Source organism: Syzygium oleosum, unplaced genomic scaffold, assembly GCF_021117445.2.
Source record: "Syzygium oleosum isolate NSW1041296 unplaced genomic scaffold, Sole_v2.1 Sole_v2.25, whole genome shotgun sequence".
Taxonomy (NCBI): Eukaryota; Viridiplantae; Streptophyta; class Magnoliopsida; order Myrtales; family Myrtaceae; genus Syzygium; species Syzygium oleosum.
The window spans coordinates 4,731,740-4,746,205 of record NW_026607509.1 but is presented as its reverse complement, the minus strand read 5'-3'; the positions used below and the strand labels follow the sequence as shown (position 1 = coordinate 4,746,205).

At 45.2% G+C, this 14,466-nt stretch overlaps 2 protein-coding genes and 1 pseudogene across 2 annotated transcripts; all 3 read left to right on the top strand.

Annotated features, from left to right (window-relative positions):
* Positions 1–3,071: 3,071 nt before the first annotated feature.
* On the top strand, positions 3,072–5,338 carry LOC115690967 (xyloglucan galactosyltransferase XLT2). The gene is made up of 2 exons (XM_030617487.2): positions 3,072–3,593; positions 3,782–5,338. The coding sequence occupies exons 1-2, from the start codon at positions 3,242–3,244 to the stop codon at positions 4,975–4,977; spliced, it is 1,548 nt and encodes a 515-aa protein (XP_030473347.1). The 5' UTR covers positions 3,072–3,241; the 3' UTR covers positions 4,978–5,338.
* A 1,892-nt stretch (positions 5,339–7,230) lies between these two features.
* On the top strand, positions 7,231–8,569 carry LOC115690930 (embryo-specific protein ATS3B-like). The gene is made up of 3 exons (XM_030617430.2): positions 7,231–7,450; positions 7,554–7,661; positions 8,052–8,569. The coding sequence occupies exons 1-3, from the start codon at positions 7,328–7,330 to the stop codon at positions 8,385–8,387; spliced, it is 567 nt and encodes a 188-aa protein (XP_030473290.1). The 5' UTR covers positions 7,231–7,327; the 3' UTR covers positions 8,388–8,569.
* Positions 8,570–10,308: 1,739 nt separating this feature from the next.
* Positions 10,309–12,499, top strand: LOC115690929 (uncharacterized; annotated as a pseudogene).
* The last annotated feature ends 1,967 nt before the right edge of the window (positions 12,500–14,466 follow it).

Here is a 14,466-nt window from a genome sequence, read left to right as displayed (position 1 = left end):
TAAATATTAGATTCTATTAGAGCTCTACAAAACTTAAGCAAATGAATTGCTCGAATATAGTGGCTCGAAATAAGTGGAATTGCCACGTGACGGGTGAATCAAAAATATGGGTTCATATGAAGGATCGACTTATGCCCCAATCTCTAATTCTCAGGAGAGAATTAGCCGAACTAGTTTGGTGAAGAACTATTTTTTTCTCTTGGATCAGTCATCCTTTGGGTTGCAAATCTAATGTCTGTCTTATGAGTCCACAAATAACAATCAGAGTTAATGCGAGCGCTCCCTTTATACGGATGGCAAAACTTATGAATATCCCGGAAAGTTTCTCTTAAACATGTTACCTTTTTTGTGCTATAGACGTCCGAAAGCCCTTCAAGATGGCTTAATCAATTGACCATGATTGCTGTATGTTGAAGATGCCGTGAATTTCATTATTGTAATGTTAGTCAGTAATTATTTTCGCGCGAAATAAATTAAACCCCCAAAAAAATCTTATCTTTCACGTCCTAAGGAGTAACTTATAGCTTGCCGGTCGAGTTTGTCTTGGTATCCAATCTCATCTATGTGGCTCACTCAGGCCTTTACGATATCCGGCCGGTCGAGCCGATGGGCTGGGCCTTTTATTTCCATGACAAGGCTGACGAATAGATGGGGAAGTGCACGTCCCACGATTCGGCTCCCAAGACATGTCCGATTGTACCAGAAAGCCGAGTAAAAATTGAGATTTCTCTCTTGGGCTTCTTCACTGGGCCATGCAATTTCGGGTCAAACGGATCCTTCGCGTCACGAAGGACAAACGCTTTCGAGCGAGTTGATCAAACGTGAGAAATTGGGATTTGAGTTACTTCCCCCTTTAAAATTCGAAATTGGCCCGATTGTTTTTTAGTCAAAAGGTGGGTGAGAAAGACAAGTTTGATGGAGATGCTCTATAGTTAATCATCATTGGACACCACAAAGCGTGAGGAAGGACAATGATTAAAGCCCCAATCCCCCACTTTTGCGAGCACTTAGAAAAGAAAAGACAATGAGGAATTGACGAGATATTCCATTCCCAGGAGATGAAGAAACGCAGCATAACTCGTCTGATTAGACCTCGCCCCACTTATTCCAAGCGTGGGCTGGCGAGCTTGGAATTTTTCTGGCCACTAATGATCGTCTTGAACAAGCGTTGTTAACCCGTCGCATGCGAACATAACTCGCGCAAGTAATTTACGCATTTTTTTTGGCAGCGCTGGCCGGGGCGGGGATCACACGCCGTCCCATCGGACGATGAAGGCACGAGCAACTGCGAGATCATGGACACGCGTGCGCCTATCATCGAATGGCCTCATTAATTTCCAGGGCGTGGATCGATTCCACTAATCAAACAGTATCAGAGCTGTGTGATCAACGGCAATTAAACACGAATCCGCCCTAAAGTTCGGTGAGTAATGGCGGGCTGCTCAATCGGAACAATAAACATTAGTGAACTCGTTAATACTCGCCTCGTTGAAAACTAATGTTGCGAAAAATCGCATGCGGAGTGCAACTATTCACCGCAGAACCCAACTACTGTTTGTGTCGGCAATCCTCCAATGCTAGACTAGAGGATGGTCCTTCAGTGGATAGCTCGCATTTAAGCACAGTTCAGCTGATCTGAAATGGTCCATTACTTGCACTATAGCCCAAACGAGATATATTCAAGACTCAGAAGTTAAATTCAAGCTCAGCTCGAGCTTGATTGCAAGTTCAGACTCGGATTATCACAGACAAATCTGTACACCGCACTTGGTTTCGAGTTACCGCGACCTCCGTTTCCATCAAACTTTAAGCTATACGTGAGTTGACGCACGCCTATAAAATGGTTAATGAAATGTCGGTTCGTCCCGAATTTAGCATCGACCTCATTCGAATGATTAGAGTATTTCGCAAGACTCGTCATTAGGTATGATTTGCGCAGTCGTACGACTAGGAATTCGATTTTTATTTGCCTAGCAACGTAACGACTTTTCGTACTTTGACTACGCAAAAGTTTCAATCCCGCGAGCTACCACAATCAACCATCAAACTCGAACGAGACCGGTCACTAATCAAGAGCCCATCAAAACGTCCTTAATCAGAGACAACTAAGGTCGGAGTGGACGCCAGCACTCGCAATTCAAATACAGGCAGCTCGCGACGCGCAATCGCGTCCGCCAAACTTGACTCCTCGGCGGCCACCGCCGGTTTTGGCTTTAGGAAAGGGAAACGAACAAAAGCAACGAACGGGTGTGCAAGCGCCGTCGTCCTCAAGGGCCCCCGCGTTTCGGCTTCGCGTCATGTTACGTGTCCGATCCTTGCACCCCTTTTGAATCCACCCATCATCACTCGTCGGTGGTAATTAATGAAGAAAATAATACCGAATCAATTGTCCATAAGCATGAAATATAGTTTTTGATTAACATCAGTTTTAACTTGAAATATTTTAATTTTGCATCCTTTCATCGCCCAGAGCCTGTTTTGTACGATTTTTCTGCGACGGTTAATACCGTGGAAAAGTGTGCAACTTATATAAGATGCTTGCCAAAATCCATATGGCTGCAGTGATTTATAGTAGCTTTTAGGAAATCATCTCCCTAAATTTTAATGTGTTGTAGCTTTAAAGCACGTATTGCAAGATGTATGGATCGCGTCAATTCAAACCAACAACGCACCACGGTTAGAGTACATTAAGCGGACATTCAATAAATTATTAATAATTGAAAGATGAGTATCGATGTCAATGTAAAAAATTATTTTTTCCCGGAATAAAACCAGCAAATATATGGACGCGACATCTAAATCAATCTCGTACGCTCAATCCCGAGTCGCATTGAAATAAGGTACGTAGTCCATAAGAAATTCTCCACATAATAAATCCTAATGTACTAAGGTTCGCGACTTATCAAGGCGGGAGGACATGCGAAGGGGGGACCGACTGCCACGTGTCCGCCCTGGGAGGGACCGTAAAGTGTCGGTTGCTCTCGTAGACTGTCACTGTAAGACCCGACCTACACGTGGCGATTCTTCTGTCCTCGGTTACCTTCACACCTGAAGGACCGAAACAAAACCCAACCCCATCGAAACCGAGTAACGGAAAGGAAGCTCATAGCCCCGCTTTATCCGCACCCTCCCCATCACCGTCCATCCCTCATCGTTCGCCACGGAATCACCACTTTTTCCGGTGAGCGAGTCGCCGGCAAAGAGCCCCCCCTCCGTTCGCTTCAGAGCCCTCCCCTCCGGGATGCTTCCCATTTCCGATCAGCCCTCCCCGGAATCGCACAAGAAGAAGACCGCCGCCTCCGACGCCAAAGCCGCCGCCGCCGACTCGTTGCTCGGCCGCAAGAGCTCGTTCAGCTCGCTCGCCTCCGCTCTCCAACCCTACTTCTCCCTCCACAACCCCCGCACATGGCTCTTCCTCGCCGTCATCTCCGTCCAGATCTTGATCCTCTTCATGGCTCGCTCCGTCCCCCTCCCGCTCTCCTTCCCACACGCCCGCCACCACTTCCCGGCGCCGATGACCGCCGCTCGGCTCCCCTCCTCCTCCGCATCGCCGGCCGATCCTCCGTCCACGGACTCCGACCAATGCGGTTCAGGTAGTTCTCCGAATTGCGCTGTCTCCAGCTCTAATTGCATCGGTTATGCAAATGATGCGCCTCTCTGTCCGTATCTTATCAAAATTATGAAGACGGTGCGAAATTTAATTTCTCTGGACACGAGGGTTTCATAGTGCGCTGCTCATAAATGTCGATCTTGTAATAGCGGTAGCTTTTCGTCTGGGCAGGGAAAATTTACGTGTACGAGCTTCCGAGTTTCTTCAACCTGGAGATTCTCAAGCAGTGCGACAACCTGAACCCTTGGAGCTCGCGATGCGACGCGCTAGCCAACCAAGGGTTCGGCCAGCCCGCCGCGGGGCGCTTGGCCGGAATCGTGCCGGAGAAGCTGGCGCCGGCGTGGTTCTGGACTGACCAGTTCGTTTCGGAGATAATCTTCCACAACCGTATCCTGAAGCACGGGTGCAGGACGATGGAGCCCGAATCGGCTGCGGCGTTCTACATACCGTTCTACGCTGGGCTCGCGGTGGGCAAGTACCTGTGGTCTAATTCCAGCGCCAAGGAGCGCGACCGCCACTGCGGGATGATGCTGCGCTGGGTCCGGGATCAGGAGCCCTACAAGAGATCCAACGGCTGGGATCACTTCATCACGATGGGGCGCATCACCTGGGATTTCCGCCGGTCCAAGGACGACGACTGGGGCTCCAGCTGCATCTACATGGCGGGGATGAGGAACATGACCCGCCTCCTGATCGAGCGCAACCCCTGGGACTACTTCGACGTCGGCGTGCCCTACCCCACCGGATTCCACCCCCGGTCCGAGTCCGACGTGGCGGAGTGGCAGGACCACGTCCGCGCGCGGCCGCGGCCCGCGCTGTTCTGCTTCGCCGGGGCCAAGCGCGGCGCGATCAGGAACGACTTCCGGGGCCTCTTGCTGAGCCAGTGCCGCAACGAGTCGGACGCGTGCCGGGTCGTGGACTGCGCGGGGTCACGGTGCTCCAATGGCACGTCCGAAATCCTGGAGACCTTCCTGGGCTCCAAGTTCTGCCTGCAGCCGAGGGGGGACAGCTTCACCCGCCGGTCCATCTTCGACTGCATGGTGGCCGGCTCGATCCCGGTCTTCTTCTGGAGGCGGACCGCCTATTACCAGTACGAGTGGTTCCTGCCGGGCGAACCGGGGAGCTACTCGGTCTTCATAGACCGGAAGGAGGTGGAAAACGGGGCGTCCATCCGGAAAGTCCTGGAGAGGTACAGCGAAGAGGACGTGAGGAGGATGCGAGAGAGAGTGATCGAGTACATACCCAAGTTCGTGTACGCGTTGCCGGAAGAAGGGTTGGGGAGCGTGAAGGACGCTTTCGATGTGGCCATCGACGGGGTTTTGAGGAGGTTTAAGGAGCAAGAAGAGTGGGGGTTTAAGTGGCGGTGAGTACTGTACTTAGTGACAAGAAGAAGAGAAGAGAAGAGGGAAAGTACGTACATATATCTGCCGAGGTATGAAGAAATTTCTCAAAGCCCGCTTCGCGATTGTTACTAGGATAGATTATTAGACATTACAGAGATCATATATAGTCATCTTCAAAGAATTCAACTGGGTTCTTCCGCTCTGTTCCGTTCTTTTTGTTTCTTCTCCTGCAAAAGTGAGAAAGTGACCACCGTTCATGTATTCTTTCCTTCTTTTCCTGTCAATTCTGCTTTTCTTTCTCTTAGGCTACTGTATCCTTTTTAGCCGCTTGTTGTAGAGAGAATAAACTGCACACTTGGGCGATGCAGCCTCGGATGTTGATGAATTCATATTTTATTGCTTCGAGAAAAAGATTGTTTTGGTTTTTATCTTTTGTGGTTGGGAACATCTTGCGCTGTGGCACGTGGGAATCTGGTAAAGCAAGTAAAACGTCTCGAAGTTGGTAATGGACGTGTTTTGTCTTCTTCTGGTGAACGGACTCGTAATCATCATCGCCTCCTTCGGTTTGTTTCTTTTTTTTTTTAATGGCCGTTTCGGAGACTCCGGCGATGATTTTGCTGCAACGTAGTCATCCGTTTCTGGGAATTTTTTCTTTTGGCGGTGGGAATATCTCGATCCATGGAAACATCCGATCAATCGAATTGAAGTTGTCTGGATACAAAGCAATAATAATTCCGGCTGGTTTGGCTACGTAACAATAATAACAAACAATAATTCATTGTTTGATTGAGCATGCACGTGCTCCGATTTGTGGTGCAAAGATTTCGGACTTGCAATTGAGGCCTACAGAGACTGTAGGGAGGGGGACGATGGCCGTGATGTCGATGAAGGGACAGCATACCATATCCGCCGTGCGGTCCCAAAGCTGGTCGACTTTAAAACTGTGCCAAAGGCAAAAATTGTAGATATGGGAGAAGGCGGCAGAGGACGGTATGGCAATGAGACGAAAAATAAAATAATAGTGCAGTTTTAAAATGTTTGCGAGGATCGATTCGACGCCTTGCATTTCTTCTTTTATGCCCCTGTCTTGTCCGCTTCCTCAACAGATTTGGGAGGAACGTGGTTTGCGATCGATTAGTTTAATCGCTTTTGCAGTTGATATGTAGAAGACAAACGGGGAACCATAGCGTCCGGCTTCTATCGGAGCGGAATCACCTGATTCCTCACTTCATATGGCGAGGTTTTGTTAACTTTACATGTCTCTAATCCCAAGTCACTTGATTTAATTGTACGATAATTAACAGCACTCTAGCTCATACCCGGCACGATCCCGTAACCGTTGTTTATATAGAATGAATCGAATGCGCATGGTGTGTAAGCTCATGTTGGGAGAGAAGGGTCTGGCCTTAAAGGCCCGTTAGCTACTACTGATGAGACACGGCCTGATTCCAATAAGAACGAGCGCTAGACATCGAGCAGCCCGACCAGGGCAAGCCCAAAAATACACAGCCAAGATTGTCCAAAAGAAGTCGAGGAAAGTCCGATGAAAAGTAGAACTAGAGTGTAACAGCGCGGTTTGTGACGATGGCCTGACGTGATGGAGCCTCTGACTTTGATGGCATGCATTCCCATCCATTTCCTCACAACTTCCCATTACTAAAAACAAGAATTTCCGTCTTCACCATTCGAATATTGTTTTGCAGATGGAAAAAGAAGAAGATAATTACATTTTAGTCCTGATTTTTTTTCTGACAACAAAAAAAAAAAACAAACGGACGTAGTCAAACTGTTTCTTGGAACCTGCAAAGAGATCTCTAGATGGGTAAAATATTTTCATGGACCGTGATGTCGCGGCATCATCGTCCGCTTCCATCACGTGTGTTCGACGATATATAATCCCGAACATTACAAGAATCTACGGAACCAGAGAACTTAGTCTTCAAGAAAATTAATCATTCCGAGGACACATGTATCCGGTGCCTCAAAAAACCCAAAAGCGTTCGCAACCTAAACGTATTCAAGAGACTCCCCTTAAAAAAAAACAACTCGTTAGCGTAATCCACGGTGCGCTAGATTGATGCATCGGGAAGAATAATAATATCCCTAATCTTAGATTCCCACCTCCGCACGACAGAACCGCTAAAAAAATAAAATGAGAAAAGGTCGTGCAATGTCCCTCCTAGTCCTTGTCCCCCATGGGCCCCACATGATTATTATTATTTTTTTGTAATTTTGCACATAAATCCTCTTAATATTGTTCTCTCCCATTTCTTCTCCTCCAAGTTCTGGCAGGAGCCGTTGACGACCATTGCGTGTTCGACTCGCGGCCGTCGATCCATCCAGCTGCTTTCGCTTCGCGATCCCCGTGGTTGCCATGGCGATCGCCGTCCCTTCCCTCCTCCTGCTCGCCTTCTCCTTCGTCCTCCCGGAAGCCCGGTCGAGCGCCCTCCCGCGGCAACCTCACGCGCTGCCGTCGTTCAATCTGAGTTACATCCAGGTAAAATCCTCCGTTCACCTTGTATTGGAGAAATTCGGAGTCGTTCCCCGGTTTCCTTCCTTCGCGATTTTGATGGGGTGATTCTGTTCCTCGGTCGATGAAGAAAGTGGGAAGCTGCTCTTACACGGTCGTCATCGCCACGAGCTGCTCTTCTCCCTCGTACACGCGGGACCAGATCAGCATAGCCTTTGGCGATGCTTACGGCAATCAGGTTCGCTCCGCGACGTTTCTGTGTTCATTTGCGGCGTGTGGCGTCGTGAGGCAGTCCTTACCTTGCTGTTTTATTGCTTTTTGTGCATTGAGAAATTGGATTCTAGGCCATTTTATGGCGTGCTTGACGAGAAGAATTGTATTCCGGGCAACTGTTTACATGGAAATCTAATTAGGGGAAGGCTATCTGGTCTGTGGCTCAGCCCTTTAGGCCTTTTCTGGTGTCCAATGGAGCAGTCGTAATTTATACTCATGATTGCTAAAGAAGTTCCTGCATTCGTTTTGTTTCTTTTCTGGAGATTTTGTTTTGTCCTTGGAATTCGACGTTTCGCTTGCTCTTAATTCCCTGCAAATGATAACTTTGCCCAAATATATATGGATGAATGACTAGATCTATGCCCCGAGGCTGGACGATCCATCGACCAGAACATTTGAAGGATGTTCTTCCGACACATTTGAGATAAATGGGCCGTGCGCGTACCAGATATGCTACGTATATTTCTACAGGAGCGGACCGGACGGTTGGAAACCCGATAGCGTGGAGATCTACGGGGACAATTCTAAGGCGGTTAAGTTTTACTACCGCACCTTCATTCCAAGTGACATTTGGTACGGATTCAATCTCTGCAACAGTGCTGCTTCTTCTGGTGGACAACCTAACTACAGATTCTTTATGCATGTCGCGTTTGGATTCTTAATCAGTGCGTTCCTGTACTTCTGTAGTTAGACTTCTCTGTGTTCCCTTTGCGCTTTGTTGATGTGCATATCACCATGTATTGTTCACGAATCAATTGCAAACCATGCCTCTGAATTGGCATCTTAGACTGAAGTTATGTACAGTAATTATGGTGAACTAGTCATCTTTGGTATTGAAACCCAATAAGAGAGTCGCTGCCGGTCCTTCTCTTACCGTAGGAGATGTTACAATGCTCGTGGACTCGTCGTCGGCTGCAATGTCGACATTCGAGACATTGTGGGTGCGGTTCTCTTGCGATGTCTTTTGTTGGTTCGATGTATGTAGTTAATGGCAAATTTCACTTCTTCATGGTTTTGTTGTCATTGATCTGGGTTGCTAGCTCCTCTGTGTAAGGATCAACCTTCATCAATCATGATCTACAAGGATGGTTTAGATCCTATTCTCCAATTTCGTCTTTGCTTATGTTCAATGAAACAGAAAAGTTCATTGACAAAAACATATTTGGTCCGATACATTCTTTCATATTCCGATTAAGGATTCAAATACAGATTTAGGGGCAATCCAAAACTATTCCATAGGTTAATGTGAATGGGATAGCTGTTCATGGGAAATTATTTTAAGGTATTTTAAATGAAGATGGAAGCTTATTGTCTTACCATATGGCTAAGTCCTTTCATAGGCGTTTCTTTGGTGCAAATCAGGATAATTATCCAAAAAGTCATAAATCTATTGTACGGCAGCAAATTCAATTCTAAACATTTCAATTGTGCCAATTTAGTGATAAACCTATTGTACGTTAGCCAATTTAATCTTAAATAGTCATAAATATTTTGACAATTTGTCAATTTAGTCATAAACCTTTTAACAATTTATCAATATAGTCATTCCGGATAATTTTGGCCACAAAATCGCCGAAGGACTATATTGGTAAATCATCAAGGCTATGTTTGGTCGTCCGAATTTCTAGTCGGGATAAGACTGGATATGATATGATAAGATAAGAAATCCAGAATTTTGTCATATCCAATCTACTGTTTGGTGAATTGCAGATTTAAAGTCGGATATTCTTATATTATATCCAATTCATTGTTTGGTAGAAATTACATATCAATATTAAGGACATATATGTCCCTATGTAGTGCCCATGAAATAATATCGATCTTATCATCATAAAAATATCATTCTCATGCGCGAGTATGCTTGAAAAGATGCACAATTAATTAGACTTACAAACCTCGCTGCAAAAAAGAAAGAAAGAAAGAAAGAAAGACGACTTACGAATCAATATATTAATCTATTCTTTGCGTGATTTAGAATTATTATAGACATTTCTTTGTGCCCAAAAATTGACAAAAAACTGCACTTCCTTTTGTCCATATGATATGTCCACGAGGGTAGTAAATTTTGGACAGCAAATGCCAGAAGCTTTTGGATACGCCATCAATGCACGCATCAAGTGTGCTCTTTTCACCTAATCAAGAGCGCTCACACGCAAGAAATATTCTGTCAAATGCGGAACAGATCCAAAACCTGGAAAGAGGGGAGCGACTGGACTGAGGAGAGGCGAGCGACTTGTCTTCCGAAAATGCGAAAAGCCAAGGGCAAAAATGCTGGCTTTACTGAATTTTCTCCAAGGGCCGCTAAATCAATTCAGGTGACCAAATTTTGAACGTGTTGGCCCAGCCATTGGCTTAAGTTGGATTGTCATGTCGTTAAACCAACCGAATTGATTCGAATCAAAAGAGCATGAATGAAAAGATTTTGACCTTGACGATCGAACTTCAAGTTTGAGGATCGATTCTGGTATGGTCACCCGAAAAAGCAACAAAATGAAAACCTGATCAATTTTTCTGCAACGCGAAACAAGCGGGTGATCGCTTTGCAAAGGCAAAAACCTCACTCCCACCTCTTCCTTCCTTCCTTCCTTCAGTTGCAGCTCACAAACAACTGACCTCCGCCGTCTCCGCCGAATCAAATCCTGGTAGAGTCAGTTAACTTTGATGCGCCAAGCCGGATCGAAGCCGGATCGTCCATTCTCGCTTCCGGCCTATCCAAACGTGCTCTCGGAGTCGCTCCGTGTCCTCTGGTTTTTCACCGATTCGGCCGTTACGGTGTGATCGGCAGGAACCGGTGCGATCCATTTTCGAACGGGGCGAAGCGATTCTGCTCCGTGGATCGATACCAGGCGCAGCATTTCGAGCCGCGAGGGCAGAACCGGTGGCTTCGGAACCCTAGGAACGTGCCGATCGTGGTCTCGGTGGGTCATGCGGTTTTCCTCGTAGGCATGGTGTACTTCGAGTTCTTGGAGGACGTGCCGTACACGAAGCGGAGGCATTTCGTTCTCTTGTCCAGAGACACCGAGAGGATACTCGGGGGGAAGCACTTCGAGGAGATCAAGGCTCGTTACGAGGGCAAAATATTGCCGCCGATGCACCCGGGGAGCGTCGGGGCCAGATCGATCGCCGAAGATATCATTGATGCGCCGCGGAGAGGTTTAAGGAATGAACAGGTTTGTCCAGAAAGGACTACTAATTGACTGAACTGAAACATTTTAATACACTCCTTAGTCTCTTCGCCGTCCTCCTTTACTGTATTCCCTATCTTCTGTTAGAAGATCCAGATTTTCATTGTAGTTGTATGATCGAGGAGACGGGCAAATATTCGGATGTTAATGATGATCAGGAAAGTTGTGTCTTTGTAGATATCCGATGGGATTTGGGAGACGGTCGGTGAAGTTCTGTGGGTTAATTTGCCTTAGTGGTTCCATGAGAATGTTACTGAACAGGAAGCTCTCACCTTTTCGCGGTCAGTGCAGATGTGGTACTACAATAACTTTCGTTAGTGTATCCTGTGACAGATGCCAGATGTTATTTCCTATGACTGCTGGTTGCTCTTCGACTTTGTTTCCCGGTGAAACTTTGGTATATAAATCGATGCAGGACACTTTTGAGGGAAGCGAGAGAGGTGCTCATGATACTGTGATGGCACCGAGCGGCCAAATATATGAAAAGCTAGAGGAGACTCGGTCCCCTGAGGAGGATCTTGATGATAGGCGGGTCGACCAAAGCAGGAACAAGGGTCGTGAGCGCGGATCGCAGCCCCACCACCTCACATCCGGATGGCTTTAATTGGGAGGTCTTGGTGGTGCACGAGCCTGTTGTTAATGCACGCGCCTTTCTAGATGGGAAGATTGCTGTGTTCACAGGACTAATGGAGCATTTCAGAAAAGATGCAGAGGTAGCAACCGTAATTGCACATGAGGTACCAACTTGATTCATGGAACAGTGAATCTCCCCCTGGGTAGATTGAATTCGCAGTATCCCATCGAAAAGCTGAGATCTTTGTTGCTGTATCAGATGGCGCATGTGGTGGCTAGACACGTGGCCGAGAAGGTTACAAAAGATCTTTGGTTTACGTTTTTAGAGCGGATACTTGGTATGTTCGCCAAGCCCGACCGTGCCGATACAATGTCGTCTCATCATCTGTGGCATCCATTGAATAGGAAGTACGTATTCACCATCGATCCTCTCTTTTCTATTGGCCGTTTAGCCAGAGTCTCTCTCTCTCTCTTCCCCCTCCCTCTTTCTTTTTGCAAACGCATTCTTCTCTTCTTCTCTGGATGGGTGGTAAGTCTCTTGTTCGGATTTTGCATGATAATAAATTTCATGTGTGAACCTGCTCTTCAATAGTCGGGTTTTGGATGGCCACATGCAACATGTATGGACCTCCTTTGATTGTTTAAAATTCCTGCTAGAATCGAGACATCAAAGTTCTGCACACAAGGCCACTGACATACTGGATTTGTTAGCTCTTGATGCTTAATTTTCTGAAGACTTTTCCTTCTTCCGAATTCGTTAGGTTGGAGATCGAAGCAGATCATATTGGGTTGCTGCTAATGGCTTCCGCTGGGTATGATCCTTGGGTGGCGCCGAAAGTATATGAGGAGTTGGATAAGGTGAATGGTTATGCCGAGCTGGCGGCGGCGGCGGGGGAAGGCTGTCGCAATCTTTCTCTTCATCCATGCGGGAAAGAGAGAGCGCCTGTCTTGAAAGAAGCTCTCACTTTGTATAGGAATTGTAACCCCAAGCAACGGACACGCATACAAGTGAAAGTTGCAAGACGGTTCTTCGCATCAACAATAATAATATGAGTCTAACATCTTTAGCCTCTTCCCCAAAAAATGACATGACCGTTTTACTTCCTCTGCTTTAATTTTTTTTATCCATCAATTTTTTTTCTTTTACTAGGTGTGGATGCTCCAATTTATTGGTTCGACCATCCATGTGATGTGCTGAAAGAAAACATTACTTTCGGCATTTCTTTTTCCTTCTATGTTTCATTCCTTTTTCCTATTCATTTCTCCACAGCGGTCTTGATTTTTTTTTCCTTTTTACGTCCATTGCCGATGTAAAAAAGTGACTTACGCGCTCTCCGTTGGATTGTTGACACGTGAAAGAATTTAGTTACAAAATTAATTCCATGTGCACTATCATTCTTTCATCGATTAAACATGACGCTTACGGTGAACCTGACAATAATCTCCTTTTCTTTTTCTTTCTTTGGGCATAAAAATGGGCCTAAAGAGGCAGAGCAAAGGCAGAGCAAAATGGGCCAAAATTACCTAAGAACACATTTGGGTCCAGTCATTTGAGTCGCCAATTCATCATACGCATTTCGGCCCAATTAAAAATTTTCTGCTTCGAAAGTTTTGAACTTTTCTGTTTAATGGTCACTTTCAATTCTTCTTTCATTGTTTTTTTCGTTTAATGTGTGTTGAGTATTAGCAATGTGAGTTGCCAAATTCTTCTTCATTTATGAGGTGCTTTAGCTTTTGGGTAGTGCTTATGGAAACACCTTGACAAGGTCGCGGTAGTTCTTTAATAGCCGAGGCAAGGGTCTTTAACACTATTAAACGGTTGATCAATAACCCTTTTTTGAAGATGGGTAGAGTTTCTCGTGAAGCTCATGCAAAAAGACAAGACGACATGATTTGCTTTATGCTCAGTCGATCCTCTTCAATAATCACATTATGAAGTTGGTTGGTACTCTCGTCACATTGGTTAACATGTGTTTACATTAAAAAATGGCCAAGTCTTTACCATCGACATGATGCCAATTCAAATAAGCATGTAACTAAGCATCAATGACTATATGGTCATTGACATTAATTGTTTGTTGATGACCATACCTATTAATGACAGTGGCATATGATCGTCAAATGGGTGGGTCGAAAATGGCATGACCCAAATTGATCAATTTATATGCAATACAAATCTAGTAGCTCGTACCAAATCCATACTTGATCCGAACAATTTACTAAAATATTTTCATATTTAATCCAACCTATGAAAATCTGTATCCATCTAATTAATCCACTTTACGGTCTTCATGTGTCTATTCCATCTCGGCTATAAGATGCTAAAGTATTGGCTTTCAATATTGCGTAAAATTTTTAATTTTGTTATTGATTCACAATGAAGAATAAGATAAAGTTAGTACTTGGTAGTAAATTTATAAAATTACAGCAATAAATAATGTGGAGGAATTGAAATTTTAATTATAAGAAATGAAAGATATTGAAGAAAATGATTTATGCTGACCATGAATTGTAATGATAAGAACTAAAATTAGATTAATACGTAAAATAACAACACCAAATGCAACCAATGAAGATATACTTCAATAAGTAATAGACGAAACTTACGAGATTAGTAAACTAAAACATAATGGGGAAAAAAGGGTGAAGTTCAACTCATCTTGCGGGCCCTCCAAGACTTTTATGAATTTGGAACAGTCCGAGAAGTCCATTATTTTCTAATAGAAGGCTGAAGAGAAGCCATAAAGGTGGATTAGGCTTGGGTAAACTGTGGACCTATTTAATATCCATATAATTTTAGGTTTTTTCATTATAAACTTCGTTGGTAACCTATAACCTATATAATGGCTCGGTCTATCAAATATGGGTTAGGAAATGGATCCATTGACTCATTTTGATAGGTCTACTATAACGCCCTAGGTGCGTTGCATGCTACACATGTCATTTTCAAGTTTGATTTATGTTTTCTATTGGCATGCGGAAAGCGAAATGAAACATCACCAAAATCGAATA